Source organism: Toxorhynchites rutilus, chromosome 1 (assembly GCF_029784135.1).
Source record: "Toxorhynchites rutilus septentrionalis strain SRP chromosome 1, ASM2978413v1, whole genome shotgun sequence".
Lineage (NCBI taxonomy): Eukaryota > Metazoa > Arthropoda > Insecta > Diptera > Culicidae > Toxorhynchites > Toxorhynchites rutilus.
In genome coordinates, this window is record NC_073744.1 from 172,087,619 (window position 1) to 172,108,577 (window position 20,959).

Genomic DNA, 20,959 nt, shown 5'->3' on the forward strand with positions numbered 1-20,959 from the left:
GGTTGGGGAAAAAGTTATCCATTATTCTCGCGTTGGCTAGCTTAAGTGATCAATATCTCGCGTAATATCGAATCATACAAATACAGGCTCGTTGTAAAGGTGGCATTTCTCACTAAAAAAATCTTTTGTTGTTTTTTGTTCCATTCAGTTGTGAGTTACAGGGTGTTAACAAGGATAAAATTCGGTACATTTTACACTTTTTATTTTAAAAATGCAAAAATGCAAGCCAGGTCGCTGAAATTGTGATTGATGTTTATGGTGCCGTTACTGCAACAGTAAAATATGTGCAATTGAATTTATTTTCATTTTTTTTTTAATTGTTTAAATTTTTTTTAAATTTTTTTTAGTGCAATCGTTCTAATGAAAACGTCTCAATTGTAATTGATGATGAGACCATTGATCGCGTTCGGGAGATTAAATATCTTGGCGTGATTATTGATGACAAACTCAAGTTCAATACTCACATTGACAATGTCATCAAGAAAATTGCCAAGAAGTATGGAATCTTATGCTTATGGAACCGATTTAACTATTTGCAGTAAAATACAGCTATACAAATCAATCATCTCTCCTCATTTAGACTTTTGTTCTTCCATATTATTTTTAGCCAATGATACACAAATATCGAGATTACAGCGTTTGCAGAATAAAATAATGCGGTTGATTCTAAAAAGTAATAGATTCACTTCCTCATCTTTGATGCTGGACGCTCCAAAATGGTTATCCGTGAAGCAAAGAATTGGCTATTTAACTATGGTGTTCATTTTTTAAGTAGTTAACGGTTTGCTGCCTCGATATTTGTGTGATCGAGTTGAAAGAGGAAGTGATTTCCATAGATATAACATTAGAAACGCGAATGAATTAAGAACACCTAATTTCTTGTCATGTGCTTCACAAAATTCGTTGTACTTCAAAGGAATAAATGTTTTCAACTCGATGCTAAGACATATTAAATGCGCAACAACACTTACAGAATTTAAGAGGCACTGTATTTCACACGTGAAAGCTGTCTTTAATTAACAGGCGAACGATTTTTTTAAAATTTTATGACGAAGATTTTTATTGACGAAGTTTTATACGAACGGATAATTAATGTGGACAATTTTTTGTAGTTTGTTTTAATATTTTCAATTAACCTGACGAAGTATTTTAACGGATTATATTATGTAGACTATAATTTTTTTTTAAATTACCTTTTTATTTAATTTGTATTGATCTCGTTTATGTCTGTCATGATCTGGTGATGATGGACTATTTTTATTTTTATTTTGTTGTTTTTATAGTTGTATTAGTTGAAAAAAAATAAAAGTAGTCTACAAAAGTTTGAGCGTCGCGCGCGTGGCACAAATATAAAGGATATTAAATTGAAAGATTTTTAAGTGCCGGTCTAGGAATTTTTCGTAAAGGAAATTTTCTAGATTTCTCTGAATGAGGGTATTCATAGTCAATCCAACAAGGCTGGCGGTTGGACTTGTGCTCTAGTGGAACACTTGGCTGCAAGGGCCTCGTCGGGACCGTATCGGCTCTGAGGCGGACATGACTGAGTATTGGCATGTCTTTTGACATTGCAATATTTTTGAACTTGAAGGGTGTGTCACATCAAATTGCATCACGGAAAAAACGCTGTAGAAATTTAATTTTTAGGGATTATATCTTCAGCTTTCGCTTATAATCAGATAAGAGTGTATAGATAACGTTGGCCATGCTTCACTGTAAATTTTTCGTAAATTTGGAAAAATGTCGTCGAACGAAAAAGAGCGTCGTGACTTAATCCTGTGCACTCATTTCGAGAATCCGTAGTTGTCACATCGGGACATCGGTAAGATGCTGGGAATCGTCCAATCCACGGTCAGCAGAGTACTAAAACGATACTTCGAGAACCTAACCATCGACCGGAAGGTGAAGAACGGCAAAAATGGATGCTCCGTCAGTGAAAAAGATCACAAGCGCGTAGTTAAGCAGTTTAGACGTGATCTGAGAAGTTCGGTCCGGGATGTCGCCAATAAGCTGAATTTGTCAAGTTTATTCGTCCAGCGGACCAAGCAGCGGGAGGGCCTGCGTACATACAAGGTTCAGAAGGCTGCTAACCGCGACGAAAGGCAAAACATGGTGGGGAAGACGCGAGCCCGGAAGCTGTACACCGAAATGCTGACGAAGCCGCATTGCTTGGTAATGGACGACGAAACCTACGTCAAAGTGGACTTTCGTCAGCTGCCGGGCCTGTTGTTCTTCTCCGCAGAGGACAAATTCAGCGTTCCGGAGGAGATTCGCAAGCAGAAACTATCCAAGTTTGCCAAAAAGTACATGGTGTGGCAAGCGATCTGCTCTTGCGGAAAGCGGAGCGCCCCCTTCGTGATGACCGGCACGGTAAACGGGCAGGTTTACCTTAAGGAGTGCCTACAGAAGCGCTTACTACCACTATTGAAGCAGCACGAGGGCCCGACCATCTTCTGGCCGGATCTCGCTTCGTGCCACTATTCAAAGGACGTGTTGGAGTGGTACGTAGCCAACGGGGTCACCTTCGTGCCAAAGGAAATGAACCCGCCCAACGCGCCGGAGCATCGCCCAATAGAGAAATATTGGGCGATTATGAAGCAGGCCCTCCGGAAGAACCCAAAAGTTGTCAAATCGGAGGCGGACTTCAAGAGAAAATGGATTTCTGTTCAAAAAAAACTACAACCTGACGTTGTACAGAACCTTATGGACGGGGTAAAGAGGTAGGTGCGAGCATACGGGCTTGGGCTCGAAGTATGAATAAAAAGAAAATGCCAAAAGTTGTTTAATAGTTTTTATTTTACTGTCCAAAATTTTCAAAAGGATCGGTCTACTGGGCGAATTTCTACAGCGTTTTTTCCGTGATGCAATTTGATGTGACACACCCTTTATATCTGTGAATAAAATCAGTGCGTTTTTTGTGTTTGCTATACTGATTTCAATGTTGAGAAAACCTCTGTAGGGGAAGGAGGCGGGACCATCATCATAGTGCAATGCACTATATTATGATCTTTACTGTCAACAAATGGACCGTTTAAAACCAGCTATTGACCAGAAACGTTCAGAATTGGCCAACAGAAGAGGTGTTGTGTTCCATCAGGACTACGCAAGGCCACACAATTCCGAGACCTTGATTGGGATGTTTGAATGCGTCTATCATACAGGTCGGACCTGGTACCAAACGATTACCACCTTTTTCTCGCATTGGAAAGTTTCGAATGTGATAAAAAATTGGGATCAAGAGAAGATTGTAAAAATCTATTGTTATGTTTTTTCGCTAGTAAGGACCAAGAACTCTCTGATACAGACATTATGAAGCTACCTTTAGAATGACAATAATTTTTACAACAAAACGGTGTATATTTAACCCAAATCGGACAATCCGAAGAATATTACAAAAAGTTTTGAATTTCACCCAAAAATAATGGATAACTTTTTCCCCAACCCAATATATACCATTAGATAGAAAAGTTAGCACACATACAGTGAATATATTCAAACAAGTAAATAATTTAGCGAATAAAGTAGGCATGTTTTTTTAGATTTTACTCGTTGCTTTGCTGTGGGAAATGAGGTACATATCAAGGTGGAACAGTAGGCGAAGTATATCTGTATTGGCAAGCAAAATATCGTGTCGTAATTGTTTGCATTCAATGTATTGTATTGTATTGTATATTGTATAATTCATCCGACATTCTGTTTGTGTTAATGAATAAAAACTTAGACTAGTTTACATACATGAAACTCCACATAAATACACAGATAAAAACAGTCATGCTCTCCTCAATCTATTCCTAAATCGGTTTGACGATTCTCCAAACTCAAACGCAGATTCCACCAAAGAAAATTCACGAATCATCGCTGTCATCGGTTCATGATATCCGTACAGAGTTCGATGGAAACTTGGCTGTAGCAGGGATGATTGCCGCAAAGTCCTTCGGGGAACATGGAAGTCAAGTTGTGCAAGTAACTGAGGGCAGTCCACTTCACCGTTCAGGAGTTTCGCTACGAATACCTGCCGGTGCAGTTTCCTTTTGTCTTCCAGCGTGTCCAAGGCTAGTAACATGCATCGATGTGAATAGGGTGGCAAATTGAACGGTTCACGCCACGGTAGGTTGCGCAATGCGATTCTCACGAACCTTTTTTGGACACACTCGATCCGATGTTTCCAAATTAAATCATATGGAGACCAGACGATAGATGCATTCTCGAGGATAGGTCACACTAACGAGCAATACAGCGCTTTCAGACATTGCGGGTCTTTAAAGTCACGAGCTATTTTGGATATAAATCCCAGTTGTCGATTTGCTCTACAGATGATAGAAGAGTAGTGAAGATTGAAATCCAACTTCGGGTCCAATAGAACACCAAGGTCTGTTACACGATCTACTCTGCGCAGCGTAACATTTTCAACAGAGTAATCGTAGAGGATTGGGTTCATAGAGCGGTGAAACGTCATCACCGCACATTTTGGAACGCTGATATTGAGTTTATTGCGATGGCACCAGTCAACGAAAGTATTCAGCAAAGTCTGAAGACGATGGCAATCCTCAATCGAGTAAACAACAGCATACAGTTTAAGGTCATCAGCATAAATCAGTTTGCACCTGACTCCCAGCAGAGCTGCCACATCGTTGAAGAACAATGTGAACAGAAGTGATCCCAGGTTGCTTCCCTGCGGTACGCCGGAAGTGCTACTGAACGCGGAAGAGATACACGAGCCAAGTCGCACCCGAAGAGTTCTTCCCGTCAAGTACGATTTCAACCACGTTATTAGATGCTCGGATACTCCAAGTCGTGAAAGTTTGCAGAGCAGGATTTTGTGGTCGATCTTATCGAATGCAGCTTTCAGATCCGTATATATTACGTCCACTTGCACTCTTTCCTCCAGAGCGTTGATGCAAGTACTAGTGAAGTATAAAAGGTTGGTAGTTACCGATCGCCTAAGAATAAATCCATGCTGGTCAGTTGATATGTACCGTTTCGAGCGATTCAAGACTACTTCACTCAAAATAACTAAAACAGGCTTAGCTAAAGCAGCTGAACACCGACAGAACACCACCGCCGGGATTCCATCCGGACCAGGAGTAAGCGAGTTCTTCAGTTTTCTCGTTGCTGAATGCATCATAGCTGGAGTTACTGTGAATGTGGACAGATCCAAGAAGTCAGCCGGAGTATCAGTTGCAGAAGATGTCGCATCAACATCACAAGTTGTTCATTATTCGAATACTGACGCAAAATGTGTCGCAAACATTTCACACGCATCGTCAGGGGATACTGACTCTTTCCCATCAAGAATCACGTTGGACGGAATGCTCGAGTTTTTCCTTTTGCTGTTGATAAATCCCCAGAAGCTTCGAGGGTGGCTCCGCAAATTCCGCTGAACTCTGAGTACGTGAGATTTATACAAAGCACTATTTAGCCTACAATAAGTAGCACCAACGCGCTTGAAATCACGCTTAGTGTCAGGCGTTTTATGACGACGCAATTTTCGCTGTGCTGAGTTACAATCACGTTTTAGCTGTCTGAGCTGAGGGGTACTCCAAGCTGGAGAAATAGGACGTCGCTTGGGAGGGACATGTGATTCCAGCCAAAGTCGAATTATTTTACAGAAACGGACAGCCATCAGGTCAACATCTGCACATTCGGTAACATCGATCTAGTTCTGACTGAGCAGATATTGCAGTAGGGAGGCATAATCAATTTTCTTATAATCAAGCTGCCTTACTCCATCATTCACATCTCGAGGTATGTAAGATGGGCAAGTATGAGGCACAGCAAGTGAAACGACCAGAGGCGGATGGGGAGGATCGATCGGCAACAATGACACGGCAGATTCATCTACTTTGAAGTCATGTTCATCGCTACAAAACACCAAATCTAGAGTACGACCGCGTGAATTCCGGGCTGAATTTCGTTGAATAAGATTGACGAACTCCATTCCATCAACGAGGGCAGAGCTTGCAGCACTCAACGACGATTCTTCGGAAAGGACAACCCTGTTATTACTGGTCTCCTATGAAGCAGAGGCTGGTTATAGTCACTACAAATGAGAACTTTGTCCTCAATACTTGTCATGTCATACAACTCCTTGGCAGAGGCAGTGTGAGCGCAAATCACGTCAACATCGCGGCTTCGATCGGGTGGGATGTACACAGCACATACGAAAAACTTAAAGCCGGGTAATTTCACTAAAACACAGACTTGTTCTAACGTTGCACCGCGTTCAACGTTCACTCGATAGCTGGTATAGCGTTGTGATACAGCAACTAGCACGCCACCGAAAGAAATCTTGTCGCTGTTATTTGCGTTACGATCACAACGAAAAACGCTATAGCCAGGTCCAAATAGCTGAATCGAGTTGATGCAGTCGTCGAGTCCAGTTTCAGTCAATATGACAACATCAAGCTCGCAATCAGAGACAGCCAAGAATAAATCGTCTATTTTCGTTCGAGTAGAGAAAAAGACTTATTCGAACGCATCTAAATAAAAAATAGAGCAGAAGTGGGTCTCAAAGTTATTTTTTTTTTCAAATTTTCGAAATGCCAGAAAATATATAAATTTTTTTTGTACATATTCATATGCATATTCAAAAAAAATTGTATTAATACATTTTTTGATGAAATAAAAAGTTTGAAAATATTGATCGATACAACTTAGTAAGAACTTAGTACTTTCAGTATTTTTTCCATTTTTTTGTCTCAAATCTATTGATAATGGCGTGAAAAAAACGAAAAGGTGCATTTTTCACCATCGATCCTATGGTGTACCATATAAGGACTCAGATATATGGTACTACTGCCAAAATGTTTTATTTAGTACCCTATACAATATTTTTCATACAGCTGATGATTTGGTTTGGGGGCACTTTTTACTCCCTTACCCAGCCAGACCCTTTGGAAATATAAAAAAAAAAAAATTTTTGTACCGCGCAACATTGGAAAAAATCACACATATCTAGAAAAGCCGTTGGAACACTATTCTAAATATGAGTTAGAATAGTACTGAATCTCTAAATCCCAAAAAAAAATTTCAAAATTTCAATATTTTTTTAGTATTTCAATTTTTAATAAAATTTTTTTTGATAATTTTTCTTGATACACCGTAGTAAGATGCACATTCAGTATTTTTTTCAAATTTTTATTAATTTTTCCCTGAATTTTTAAGAGCATTGCGAGACACTAACATAATTTTCTTCATCGTCTGCATTATTATTTTTATTTTCTTGAAATCGATTATTTTATTGTATTCGTGGTTTTCAATTGTAAGGTTCAAATAAAAAAAATAATAATAATTTGGATTTTTAAAGTGTTCTTCTCATTTATCCGAATTATCTTTCTTCCACAAGGACTTTATTTTTTCTCACAGAGCTCTATCGTACTGCTGACTCCTATGAATTTGGTAATCTAAATCTAAATCATCTAAATCCAAAGTAAAGATAATCTCATATATTTTAAGATATGGGAAATATAAAACTTTGTACAACGCAATGCTCTGGATATACTGACAAAATTTAGACATATAAAAAACAAAATTTAAATAAATATCAGAGTAGTACTGGGTCTCTAAATTCAAAATAAATTAAAAATGTCCAAAGACCAAAAACAATTTTTTTTTCGCGCAATCCTCTTAAAAATTTAAGGAAAAATTACGTTACATGTGGAAAAAACAACACATACGAATGCATTTAAATAAAAATTAGAGCAAAAGTGGGTTTCAAAGTAATTTTTTTTTTTCAAAATTTCGAAATGCCTAAAAATATATATAAATTTTTTGCAGGAAGAAATTTGAATACAAACTTTGGATGTATAAAAAATATTTTTTTGTACCGTGCAACACTGGAAAAATCTGAAAAAAATCACACATATCTTGAAAAGCCGTACAAACATATTGAAATATGCATTAGAGTAGTACTAAATCTATAAATCCAAAAAAAAATTCTAAATTTTAATATTTTTTTAGCAATTTTTAATAATTTTTTTTTGATAATTTTTTTTGATACACCACAGTAATTCAGTTTTTTTTTCAAATTCTTATCTCGAAGCTTTTGAGGATGGCGTGAAATAAACGAAAAAGTACGTACGCCTCTATAGATCCTATGTTAAGCCACATAGGGGTTCAAATAAACCGCCAAAATTTCTTATTCAATATCCTATACAATATTTGCCATACAGCTGGTGATTTGGTTTGGAGGCACTTTTTACTCTCTTACCCGGCCAGGCCCTTTGTCATACTATAAAAACAAAACAAACATGAACGATGTTCGATCCCTAACAGTTCGCCCAACGCCAACAAAAATGCACGATGTTGGCAAAGTATTGGTTCACTAGTCTCCAACGAAAATCTTGTAGGGTGGCGATGTTTTGTACAATTATTGGCAATTATTTATGGATGAATTGACACTGAGATCATATTTGCAATATGAGGCTCAGAAAAGTGTAAAAAGTGAATTAATTTGTGTAAAAAAGCGAAAGAGACTAGCAAATGCATTCTCAAAACTTAAACGGAAGTCAATGAAGGAAAATAAAAACTACAGGAAACGTCGGTATTCAAAATTAAAATGATCTCATCAAAAACACAGTCCGTCGTATCAAGTCGCAGTTCGTCTCACAAGTTGCGAATCTTTCACCCCGTAGTGTTATTATTCCAATTATCTCGAGAATCTCATGTCAGTGGACGGTGACTTTCAGTTTGCAAAATGCTGCACCCTACCGCAACCACAAACCGCTGCAACAAATTGTTTCATTTCACGCATTACACATCCGCTTGGATTGATTGATTGGCTTCGGAAGAAACCACCCCACCCCCGCTCGCTTGACTCGTTTCATCCCAGACCGCCTTCGAAGTAAACAACCGAAAACCGTTTCAGGATCAGCGCAAAAAAAAACCACAAAACAGTTATTTATAAACCACCACCGTTGTTGGTTGATCTATGTGAAATGGCGCGCCGAAAAAAAAGTAAGCAACTTGGCTCGGCGTCACAACGATTTCGCGCTTCCGGCGGAAGGATGCTAACCCGGCGGCCAACTACCGGTCAACCGGGAAGTGTTTACGCAACGTAACCAAAACAATTGCCGCTTGCGTAACCGATACCGCCAGAGGAAACAGTGGTTGCAAAACGTTTGGTTGCCCATCGGCAGATGTCGTTGACTCAGCACGGATTGATCGATTATAAATATACACACATGTAACAGTTTGGCAGCGGGGAGCGCGTGCTGATCGCGCGTCAGCTGTGCGACTGTTAATATTGGCAGACAGCGATGTAACAAACGTATAAGAATCGATCTTCCAACCTCGATCGTGAAATTACAAACTTATGATCACTTACCCATTGCTTTTTTGGGGCTAATCGGAGCCGTTCCTCCGCCGCAGAAACCCGAGTCATGGCTGCTGGTGCTGGTGCTACGGATTTCTTGATTTCCCAGGTTTTTGTTATTCTCCTCGTCCTCCACGTTGGACGCATTCTGGGCGCTGTCATTGTTGTTCTCGTCTCTGGTCGTCGAACACTTGCTGCTGCTGGGTGGTTCTGTGTGCAACGGAATCACCATCGGATTGTCATAGATATCACTTGATTTGCTGTTGGGTTTCACCACTTGCTTCTTCTTTTGGCCACGGCTGCTGTTCGCACTGCTGTCGGTGTTGATATCTGACGAGGCGTCCACCGTGGAAGCGGTTCCGGTCGACGTTCGATCGGAGGTGGATCCCGACTCGTCTTCGCTGCCACTGCTACTGCTGCTGGTGAGGTCCGCCTTCCGGTTGTGTCCGTGTCCGTGCCGCTTCACCTTCCACAGAGGTCTCGGACGTGCCACCAACACGATCGGAGATTTCTCCTCCTTGGAGTAGCATTTGCGCATATGATCGAAGTTCAGTTTGACCCGCTTCTGCGGGTCGAATTTCTTCTTTTCCGGTTTATCGTTTGCCATATCGTCCTCGTCCGATGACCAGTCGTCCTCGATGCCAGAGAAAGAGGTTTCCGAAGATGTGTCCTCGCCTTGCTCCTCGCTGCTGCTGCTGCTGGAAGAGTATCGCGGTTGTTGCGTCTCTTGTTTGGTCTTCCCCTTAGCTAGCACTTTCTTCTGGCGATCTGCACCCGTCAACACTTCCCCACCAACTAATCGATCACCTGCGCTCAGCGTGGATAAGTCACTGAGATTTGTAACGGCGCCAAATTTGTTCTTCGTCAACGCTGCCCCGTCCTCGTTCGGCTCTGGCTGCTGCTGCTGCTTATCAGTTCTAGCTGCCGCTAGCTTTTTCTTCGGCCGTTGTTTGCTCGCGGCGGCAAGCGCATCTGAAAGCGTCGCCTGTTGGCACTTTGCGCACTCCTTTATTTCCACCTCCACCTTGACGCCCATGTTCAGCGTGATCTGGTTGATCTTGGACTTCATTTTTTCCATGTTTTCTTGTGCCCGTCGGCGCTCCGCTTCGGCGTGTTCGGCTTCCAGCCGAGAATCCGCGACGGAGCCTAGCGGTTTCGGTTTCACGACCTTGATCACCTTTTTCACGATTCTCGTCTTCTTCTCGGGGGCCGCTGGTGGTTGTGGAATCGACTTGTCGGGTTCAGTTTTCTTCGGTGGGGTAGGTTCAGTGATCGCCGAGGCTTCGCTGGGTTTGGTCTGCTGCAGAGCTTCCTGTGCCGCGATCGGTTGGACTTGTTTGGGTTGTGGTGGTGGTGAGGTTGGTGCTGGTGTCTTCTCAGTCGGCGGGGTAGGAGCAGGAAATTTCTTCGCTTGAGCGAGTTTTTTCTCGGCCGCTGCTGCAATATTTGGAGCCACCGCTTTGATCAATTCTTTTGGTGATAGCTTCTGGGTGAGTAGTTTCTTCGTGGTTTCCTCGAGGGGTTTCAGAGAGGATTCGAGCTGACCTTTGGGGGATTTTGGAGCGTCCGGTATTGGCTGTTTAGCGATTAAGGGAGTTTTTGGAGATTCAGGTGTCTTCTCTACAGTCGTAAGTTTCGATTTCTCCTTAAGGGGCTCGACTCTTTTTATCGCAGAACTCGACTCCTGGTTTACGATCTTCGACAACTCTTCTTTGGGTACTTTTCCTGGAACAGATTTATTTAAGGTCGTTTGTGGTGGGTCCCGGGGAGCTTGTAATTCGTCTTTACATACTTTTCCTGGAACCGACTTATTTAAAGTCGGTTGAGGTGACTCCTTGAGAGCTTGTAATTCTTCTTTAGTTTCTTGTTCTGGAACCGACTTATTTAAGGCCAGTTCTGGTGGCCCTTTGGGAGCCTGTGGTTTTTCTTTAGTTTGCTCTCCAGGAATCGACTTATTTAAGGTCGGTTGTGATGGCTCCTTGGGAGTTTTTCCATCCAGGCTTTGCTTGATCAATTCCGATGGTTTGTCTGGGGTGCTTCCGGAGGTGTTTGCCTTCAGAAGAGCATCGCTATGTTTTTCAGCCTCAGAATGTTTGTTTTTCTCCTCCAATGCTTCTATCTGTGCATCCACCAGCTTTTGGGAGGCGACTGGCGTCTTTCCCATCGTTTCTTCTTGATTTGTTTTAGGGTCCACGTCCTGTTGCAACTTCGTCGGCGTTTTTATCGGCTTCTTAGCTGATGAATCATCCGTGTTCGTCTTTTTCTTCAACTCTGGGGAAGAAGTTTCACTTTTATTGAGAGCGGCCACCTCCTTCCGGACCTCTTTAGGATCGTGACAGGTCTTCACGTCATCGATCTTAACTCGCGTAACCTCAAACGCCTTCTTGGCCACCGCTACATCGGGTGTCTGTGTCGATCGTCCATCCGGCTTATCCTCGCTTGACTCTGGCTTTGGCCACTGTGGCATAGACGCTTCCCCACTCTCCCTGGGTGGAGGTGACTTCATCATTTTCGTTGTGAACAGCTTTGATTTAGGTTCCACGGACGGCTCCGGTGCGCTGACCAAACCCTGACCGGATCCGTCGTTGAATCTCAGGGTCACCATCTGATTGCGGCGTTCGATGACTTGCTTCCGACGAGCAAACGATATGGTTTCCCGGGTTCCTATGTTACTCCAGAAATCCACGTCCTCCTCCTGCTCCGCCGGCTGTTGCGGTTTTTGTTGAGCGGGAAACTGTTGCTCGGGCACGATCTTTTTGCGTGGCTTGATCGCTGGTTTCGGTTTGCTTTCTGTTTTGAGCGCTTCTGCCGCTTTTTTCTGCGGGTGTTGTTTCGGAGGCTCTTCGGTAGGTTTTACGGCGGCTACTTCTTTGGGTTTATCTTTCTCTGAAGCCGGCGCTTTCTCCGGTTCTGGCTTTGGTGCTTCCGGATTTGACTTTGAAGGATCCACGGGGGCCTGAAGAGGTTTTTTGATAGACGCTTCTGCGTTCTGGGTTGTTTCCACGGGTTTAGAAGACTCCAAGGCTTTCACTTCATCTTTCTCAATCTTGGACGTGATCATATTTGACTTCGGAGCTTCCGAAGACTTCTTTGTTACCAAATCTTCTGTCGTTTTGCCAACTGCAACCGCTGCTGCTGCTCCAGTTGCGTTTTGGGTTGTTTCTGCGGGTTTAGGAGACCCCAAGGCTTTTACTTCATTTTCCACAGTCTTGGACGTAATCATATTTGACTTTGAGGCTTCCGAAGACTTCATAGTTTCCAAATCACTTAATTTTTTGTCAATTACGTGCGCTTTAGCTGCTCCAGCTGCATTTTGGGTAGTTTCCGCGGGTTTAGGAGACCCCAAGGCTTTCACTTCATCTATCTTAGTCTTGGGCGTGATCATATTCGACTTCGTAGCTTCCGAAGACTTTCTAGCTTCCAAGTCATCTGATTTTTTCCCGATTGCTGCCTCTCCAGCTGCGTTTTGGACATTTTCCGCGAGTTTAGGAGACCCCAAGGATTCCACTTCATCTGTCTCAGTCTTGGGCGTGATCATATTTGACTTCGGAGCTGCCGCAGACTTTTTAACAGCTTCCAACTGTGGTTCTGAAGCACCTGACCTCAGTTGTTCAGGTTTCCTGGAGTCCAAAGCAGCCGGCTGTGCAGATTCCTTGGGATTCGCATTTATGCAGTCGGGAATTTTCAAGGCTTCCAATTTTTTAACCGGTTTTGAGGTTTCCCCGACCTTTAGCTTGGTTGCTTTTGCTGCAGTACCTTCGGTAAGGTTCGCTGGAGTGTGATCTTCAGTGAGTTGCTTCAATGGAGCGCTCTTCAAATCCAACGCTTTGGGGTTCTTTGAAACATCATCATCAGGCTTCCCCGGGGTTGTCTTTTTGTCACCAGTACCTGCTGGTTTGCTTTGAGTTACGACATCCACGATCGATACATCTGTATTCGGTGATTCAGTGTCCTTCGTGGTGTCTATAATTGCCTTGCTCGATTTTGGGGAAGAAGGTTGTTCATTCTTCTTTTCGGATGGCTCGGTGGGAGTTTCCGGATCTTTTACCGCATTGCTCTTCTCCAAAATTTTGGGTTCAGTCTTTTCAATCGTTCGCTTCTGCTCATCATCGTTTCCATCAACTTTTCTCAGGAATTTAGGTGCCAACTTCTTCGTTGTGTTCGTATCTTTCTCTTGCAACGTCTTTTGAGCTGAAGCTTTTCCGGTAACTTGTGTCTTTGGTTCAGACTTCTTCCCAGCTGACCCAACCTGACATTCACCATCCGGTGGTCTCGGCTTCACCTCTCCGGGTGGTCTGGGCTGCTCAAACTTTCCACTCTCCTCGCCGGTTGTCTTTTGTTTCGGTTCACAGAGTGCCTGCCTGGGATCCGGTTTGTCCACGATAACCACCTCCACCATTTGTACCGGCGCCGGAGTCGACTTCTGTTCGATCGGCATAACGTCTGTCTTTTTCACTGTCTTCTTCGCTGGTTTCGGTGCTTCGCTTTCTTCGCCGCCTTCGGACACCACCGTGATTTTTTTCTTCTTCTTCGGAAACTTGAACACTGTGCACTCCTCGATTGACTCCACCTCGGCCATGATTTTCGGCGTGACCGAGCTCTCGATGGTCGCATCGTCCACGAAGATCTTGATGGCGGTACTGGGCGGCTCAGGTTGATCGTAGATCACGTTATCCTGCGCGTCCAGCATCGGGAGCGGTTTGTTTTTGGTGCGCTTAATTTTCTTCAGCTTCTTTTTCTCGGGGAACTCAACGCCCGAGTCGGAGATTTGCTGCTCAATGGCTTCCTTCAGTCGATCGCCAAGATTCTCGTTTATGACGCCATTGGTTATCTCCAGTTCCTGCTGGAACTGTGCGATTTCGTCTTCGATGATTTGCGATGCTCGTCGGCGAAGTTCTCCGGCGTTCAAGTCGTCATCCAGCCTGTCCGAATTTATGTCGGAGCAGATCTCGTGGAAGCTGGGAATTTTCACAGCACTTTTTCTTCGGATAGTGGCCCGGCGCTTTATGGTCGGTGGTTCAAGGATAATTTCCTCGATCACAATTGGTTCGTCTTCGTCGCGAATGAGGTGCTTCTCTAGCAGAAGCTCACCAGGACTTTTGATCGGCTCCACCGGCTTCTTCGATCGGAGCGGAATCTCCTCCCGGAATTGGTCTCTCCACGAGGTAGACTTTGGCTGGGGTTCTTTGTAGAGCATTTCCTCCTGGAAGGACTTCTCCTTCTCACTCTGACGAGGAGACTTGCGCTCGGTACTGCCCCGACTTCCGCGGGACTTACTCCGTGCACGAATCGTGTTCAACCGAACGACGGTTCGGTTGCGGTTAATCGCGGAACGAGCCTTCCGTTGCTCATTGCGCTCGATGAGTTCCTGCTCCCGAGCGCTCACGATCGAGTTGTTGTTCGAATCCGTCGGAGCGGAAGCGGATGTGGTCGGAGATGAGGACAGATAGCGTTCCCATTTGGGGGTGCTTTCTCGGGCCCCGTAGCGACTGGCCGAAACGTCAATGTCCGCGGTGTTGATGACACGTCGTGGCTTCTGGTAGGTCGGCGAAGAATGGCTCGGCGTAAATTTCGGCGAGCTAACACGCGTCAGAGCCGTCACCCGGGCTGCCTTGAGCGGGGTTTCCGTTATTGGGGTTAGTTTTGGGATGTACCCACGCGAGAAGGATGGCGTCCGGGTTGTCGTTATTGGGCTTGTGAACCCCCTGGATATACCCACGTAACTCGGTGGGATGTAGTGGTTCGACAACTTCGATGACGGGATCACCGGTGTGTTGCCGATGTAGTTGTGATACATCTCGGAATACAGAGGCATTGTTTCGGTTCAAAATTTCACTGGAAAACCTATTGCTTCGCATCCAACTGCAACTTTTCACTCTTTTCCTCACTTCAATTTTCACTTGAAGATCTTTCTTCTATTTGAATCACATAACCACTTTTTTCACTGATTATATTCTGCTGCCGCTTGAAATCAAACGAAATTGTGTACACACTTTCTTAAACTCGGTCATATTCACACGCGAGAACTTCGCACTGAGAAACACCGATTTGGAAAATCCGCGATCACCGCGATCACCAACTCTTCACATCATGGCATGGGACCTCTGCTAATCTCCCCCCTCCCAAACGCAATGTGTCCTCGCGTCAGCTGCTGCCGCTTGATTCCAAGCGGGCACTAGCTGATCGCGCCAGTACGATGTGATGCGCAGAAACAAATTCCCCGAGACCCCAAATCCCGCACTTTCCCCGTAACTGGCCGCAACGACCGGCGGTGCAAAAACGAAATTCGTTTGAATATTTTCCTCTGTTTTCACTCTCCGTACACACAGCACACAGATGGATGGTAATATCGAAAATAGAACGTCGGATCAGTTCCAACCAACAACACGATCGCCCCTCTTTTGACCACCCCCACGAGAACACTCCATCCGCACACGCACTTCTCTGTCACCCAAATGATGGCGCGCGCGATCTGGCGGGACTCTCGACTCTAGGACCGACTCTGTCAACGGATACTCACAAACTGATCCATTCTCCGATCGCAGGCAGGCAGGATCGCACAGGCCGCTGGCGTGTTCTAAAATGAGGGAGAAAAATGGTGTTTTTTCCGCTCTCTGTGGCAGGTGATCTTTGGGCCAACCGGGAGTTGCCAACCCGATCTACACACACACAAGTGCGGAGAGATATGTGCGTCCAGAGAGGACGCGCGCGCTCTTTCGTGTGAGTCCGAAAGTGAAGTGCATTCCTTGCGCTGCACATACCGAATCGCACCTTTTGCTTTCGAGCGGGGCTCTGTGAAGCGCGCGACCAGAGCAACACGCGGGGACGAAAGTATTTTAATTTAATTCTTATGAAACTAATAAAGTGCTGTTTTAAAATTAGCGAGGCAAGTTTTTAGTTGCGCTCAGTGGTATGTGGTGCGAAGTGACAGCGAAGCCGTCAAATGATGTTGTTCCCCCCTCATCGCGTTGATTAGCAAAACATGAATGTAATTTTCCCCAAAAAAAGTGAGGAAAAAGCAATCAACAATGCACACACTTTTTGACAGCGCCTGATTCATCATGGATGAGAGATGAAGAATGTCCCGAAAATAGACACGGGAAAAATAGAAACCACTTGAGTGGACAAAAAAAATAGATGGAAAGGTTTATTTTGCTGCCGGGGGGTGACGCAATAACATCTTGACATGGACACACATAGGAGGCAGCAAAACGATGTTCAACATAAGAACAATAACAACAACAACAACAACAAATGCCAACAAGACACCGATGTTTGGCTAGCGAGTTTCAGACTTACTCTCAGACATTTGCCATTTGTAGGAATTGGGAACTTAATTTTTTTTTTGCAATTTCGGTCTCTTCATAACAGTTGTTGAGTAGATTTAAATATTTCATTAGCTGCTAAATATTGTGTTTTCGCGGAATTTGTGCATGAATGAGCGTCGTAGAACGTAAGCGCTGATTTGTTGACAGTACTAATTGTGTCAGACGACGGATATTAAGCTATACTGCAATACCGGGTGTGTTCAAAAGGTTTTCATGGAAAAATATTCCTACATTCATCGATACTCATGTTGAGAGGCAAACTGCACTTCATCAAATTAGCAGGTTCGTAGACTGTTTTAAATTGTTAAAATTTGAATGAAAATTTTTATTTCATGTTATGTGAGTACTTTAAATACGCAGTCCTAATCAGTATTGCCACATTTTCATCTGTACCAGAGGGGTTAAAAATCTTTCTCATCTGTACTTTTTCTTCCATCGTAGTACCATCGAAAATAATCGTTGTAAAGAAAAATCTATATTATTAGCATGGAAAAAAATACTCATTTATCTACTACAAATACAGCGCAACTTCGATATAACGTACATTTCGTTTTCAAAGTTGTACGTTGTATCGAATTGTACGTTATATCGAAGCATAATAAAAAACACAGAAACATAGCTCATATTACTTTATTGTGATGCTGTTTGGGTATAGTTAGTAAAAAATGATGACAAAATTCAATTAGAAGGTGAAGCCAACCTTTCTCATGATGTTTCCCTTCATACTGTTGACTTTCTCCCTGTAGCGGTGCCCATTTTTCGATGTATGGGAATCTTATTGGTAGTTTTATGGAATATTCATATAGTTTTCGTTCAGAATTTAAAAAACAAATATATATTTTTGAGAGAAAATAATTTCAAAAATATTTTTTTAGCGTAATTTTTATAATTTTGTTTTGTATTTTTTGACGTAGAACTACGTCTTTCAGGAAGGATGCCAAATCAGAAAACAGGTCACGTTTTTATGAAATAAAGTTAACGTTAATAACTATTTTCACTATGAACGAATTCTCATGATTTGCATACCAATCGAATCGGAAATTTTCTAAGGTTTGTTTGATATGCTATACATTACAATTCCTAATCTCTAAACGGTTTAAATTCATGAAAACTGGCAGAACATCCTTTTCCCATACATTTTTTCTGTCGATTTGTGTGCTAACCCTACCCGTATTTCGAATGCTTATAACTCGAACATTTCTTAACAGATCGGAAAGATGTTTGCATCAATTGATAGGAAATATTTCTACGTGTCTATCACAATTAATAAAATGTTATTTTTCATGAGATGAACAATTGAATAACTGTAAAATGTCAAGCGTTATCTAAATGCCTTAACCCTTTCATTACGGCAGTGTTCTCCGCCGAAGTGCTACCCCTGTACGGAGCACTGCGCCGAAAAGTATGCACATCGCGCTGGTGTGATCGAGGAGCAGTATGAATTTCATGTCGTCTAAAGACGACGCTCGTACACAGAGCGCGTCGCGCGGATGTCGTCTATAGACGACACTCGTAACGAAAGGGTTAACTGCCAAGTTATGATTGGCCCGATTTACAGTTTCCCCAACACAGGCTTCAAAATCGATGTATCTGTGGAAATCCGCTTTGCAAATATAAAAAAATATAAAATATAAAATAATATTCGAAGTGGTAAACAAGTGGATTGCACAATATAATTGCGTAGTTCTACGTCGAAAATATGCGGTCGTGTCCTAGATACAACCCGTTACAATTTTTTTCATTTTAAATAAAAAATATTAAATTTTTCAATATATTGCATTTTATGATTAAAATTTGGTAGGTCTTAAGGTTTTTAGGGTATTTTTTTTTTGAATTTTTTAGAAATTATTTAAAATTTCAAAAAAAATCCAACTCAAAGACTATAACAACTACATAATTTTGGTCGGACAATGAAATATTTCAATTGTTCAAGGTTTCGTTAAAAAAATAGCGAACTCATTTTCCATATAACTATTAACAAGTCTCCCACAGATTGGAAGAAGGGCACTGTTACTTTTGGTAATTTTTATGAGAATTAAAAAAAATAATTTTTTGAGAAAAAATAACTTCAATCTTTAAAATATTTTTTTTCAGTGTAATTTTATTTATGTATTTTTACATGAAATTTAAACAATTTTCCACATTTCATTGTTTGACCAACATTTTGTATGAATTACAGTTTTGGAGTTGAAAATTTTTGTTTTTTCCCCTTTCCAGAAAGTAGTTTAATTTTTTTTGGAGATTGAAGAAATGTAAAGTTGCTCAAATGACCAATGTCTTGACACCCACAACGTTTCACTGCAATCTGAGATGGTCCGTATTCATCCATTGAAAATGTGTACGTTTTCGTGCGTTTGAGGATGTTTATAGTTTATAGTTTTCCTGATTCTAGGTTGATGATAGTAAATTATTAAAATTTTCGAGCTGCCGCCACGATGTTTAATCAATTTTTTTATCTCGAAATAGCAATGATATCGCTGCAGAGCTGATTTCAAGGCTTTGTTTTGTTCTGATTATGCTCAGAAAAAATCGCTCGACGGTTGCTGAGAAGTGAGGCATAGTGAGTACGTTACAAATAAGGCGTCGAAACACCGAAAATGCGAGCGAACCGTTAATTCTTTTTAGGCATCCTATTTTTGTCCACCAATCCTGTACAACTTCTGAAACTGTGATTTCCTTCTGGAGTAGAGTACGGTATTCATTCACCAGATCTTGTATATTGCCATAGTAGAACCCTGGAAACAAAATTGAAAAAAATTCTGGGAATTAACATTGTCGCAACCTTGAGTGTCGGATCATCAAAATCGAATCTTTTTCTCATGAACTCTACGAAAAAACTGCGACAAATATCCTTAGAAATTATCTGCCTTTCGCTCTCCATTGTTCTGATAGTTTCTTCTGCTGCCATTCGAGCCTAAAAATTCTTGCCGCTTTTCAAGATATTAGTGATATTCGCAGATATTAGTGAGAATGATCAACTAAGAATCTTTCAGCTCTTCGTTTGGCAGCGTGAATTCAGGTTTTCAACTTGGAACGAACGATTCAATCTGTTGATCCGGGACAAAACATACTCCAAAAAAAGCAACAAAGGTTTTGTCATTAAATCTTTGGGGACAGTCAATATTCTGCAAGCAGTCTGATTTTTGTCACATTCCTACTAAATGGTCAAAAACAAAATCAACTCTGAAAATAGTGAAATGCATCTCTTCTCCACCGCCACTAATGAAAGCCAACGGGTGGCCGAAGGGTGTAGGATTTAAGCGGCTTGGGTTCCAAAACTTCCTGTATTACCTCGAATTCGTTAGTCCTTTTCGGGCTATTGGATATATAGGTATACATGTTCCTCAATTAATGCGTAAAAATCATCATGTGCGTTAATGTAAATTTGTTCAAATGCAAGATATTTTGCACGCGGAAAAAATCTGCACCCATCTGTACTTTTTAACGAAAATCTGTACTTTTCCAGATGAATCTGTACGTGTGGCAACACTGGTCCTGACCCTGTATTGATCAGTTTTCCATACATTTCCTAAAAATTCAACAAGTAGCTTTTATCAATCAAAAGCACACATTTTTTGGAGTATAACGTGAAAGTATTGTGGACTCATGTAGGAAAAGCAAAATAATAGTGATATTTTTGGTGTGGCATGTCCATCTTCATAGAAACAAACGAATTATCGTAAGGTAAATGATTTTGGTTTGTTTAGTCGAAAATGTAATCATGGTTTGCCCATTTTTTTTAATGCTCTAATTCAGCGCTCCTGTGTCAAATAAGGTATTCGAATGTTTCAAAACATATAAATATATAAGTTATCGCCAGGTCCACAAGTTATCGCCAGGCCCATATAATCAAACCAGCAACCATACCCACGGCATAAGACGTGCTGTGACTGTAAACAACGGAACCGGATCGCAGCAGAGACCAACCGCGGAGGCATCAAACTACGCCGATTCAACATCTCTCCAAGTAATAGTGATTTCCAACTCGTATTGTACCAAAAGAAATTGAATAAAGATTCAGATTAAAATAGTGAGCCGACGAGAACAGTCGCGTTTTCCTTTTTAGCTTTAGCTTAGTTTAGTTAGTCTTTTTTTTTAAAACTCCACTTCCTCACATGGGAAGTTAAGTGGCGCAATCGGTAGGATTAGTTAGCGCCCCGTGTTGAGTGTTTAGTGAAAGTGTTCCCTGAGTGCATATCAGATACAAAACGCAGCAGCTGACACATCACGGAGCTAACGACCTGCTTCTACATAAAAAGAACCCAAAGGATATGGGACCATTTCTTTTTCTAAGGATATGGACCGCCGTCCGAACTCTCTT

At 42.1% G+C, this 20,959-nt stretch overlaps 1 protein-coding gene across 4 annotated transcripts in view; it reads right to left on the reverse strand.

The window, feature by feature from the left end:
• Positions 1-15,828, reverse strand: part of LOC129763338 (titin-like) — a 90,840-nt gene extending 75,012 nt beyond the window's left edge. For 2 of the 4 annotated variants that reach the window (XM_055762303.1, XM_055762300.1), the window contains exons 1-2: positions 15,751-15,828; positions 9,323-15,274 (exon numbers count right to left, since the gene is read on the reverse strand). In XM_055762303.1, coding sequence (XP_055618278.1) covers positions 9,323-15,125 — 5,803 coding nt within the window. In that variant the 5' untranslated portion in view covers positions 15,126-15,274; positions 15,751-15,828. Of the gene's footprint in view, positions 1-9,322 lie in introns of all 4 variants that reach the window. The other 2 variants (XM_055762302.1, XM_055762301.1) reach the window with 2 other exon arrangements.
• Between the last annotated feature and the right edge of the window lie 5,131 nt (positions 15,829-20,959).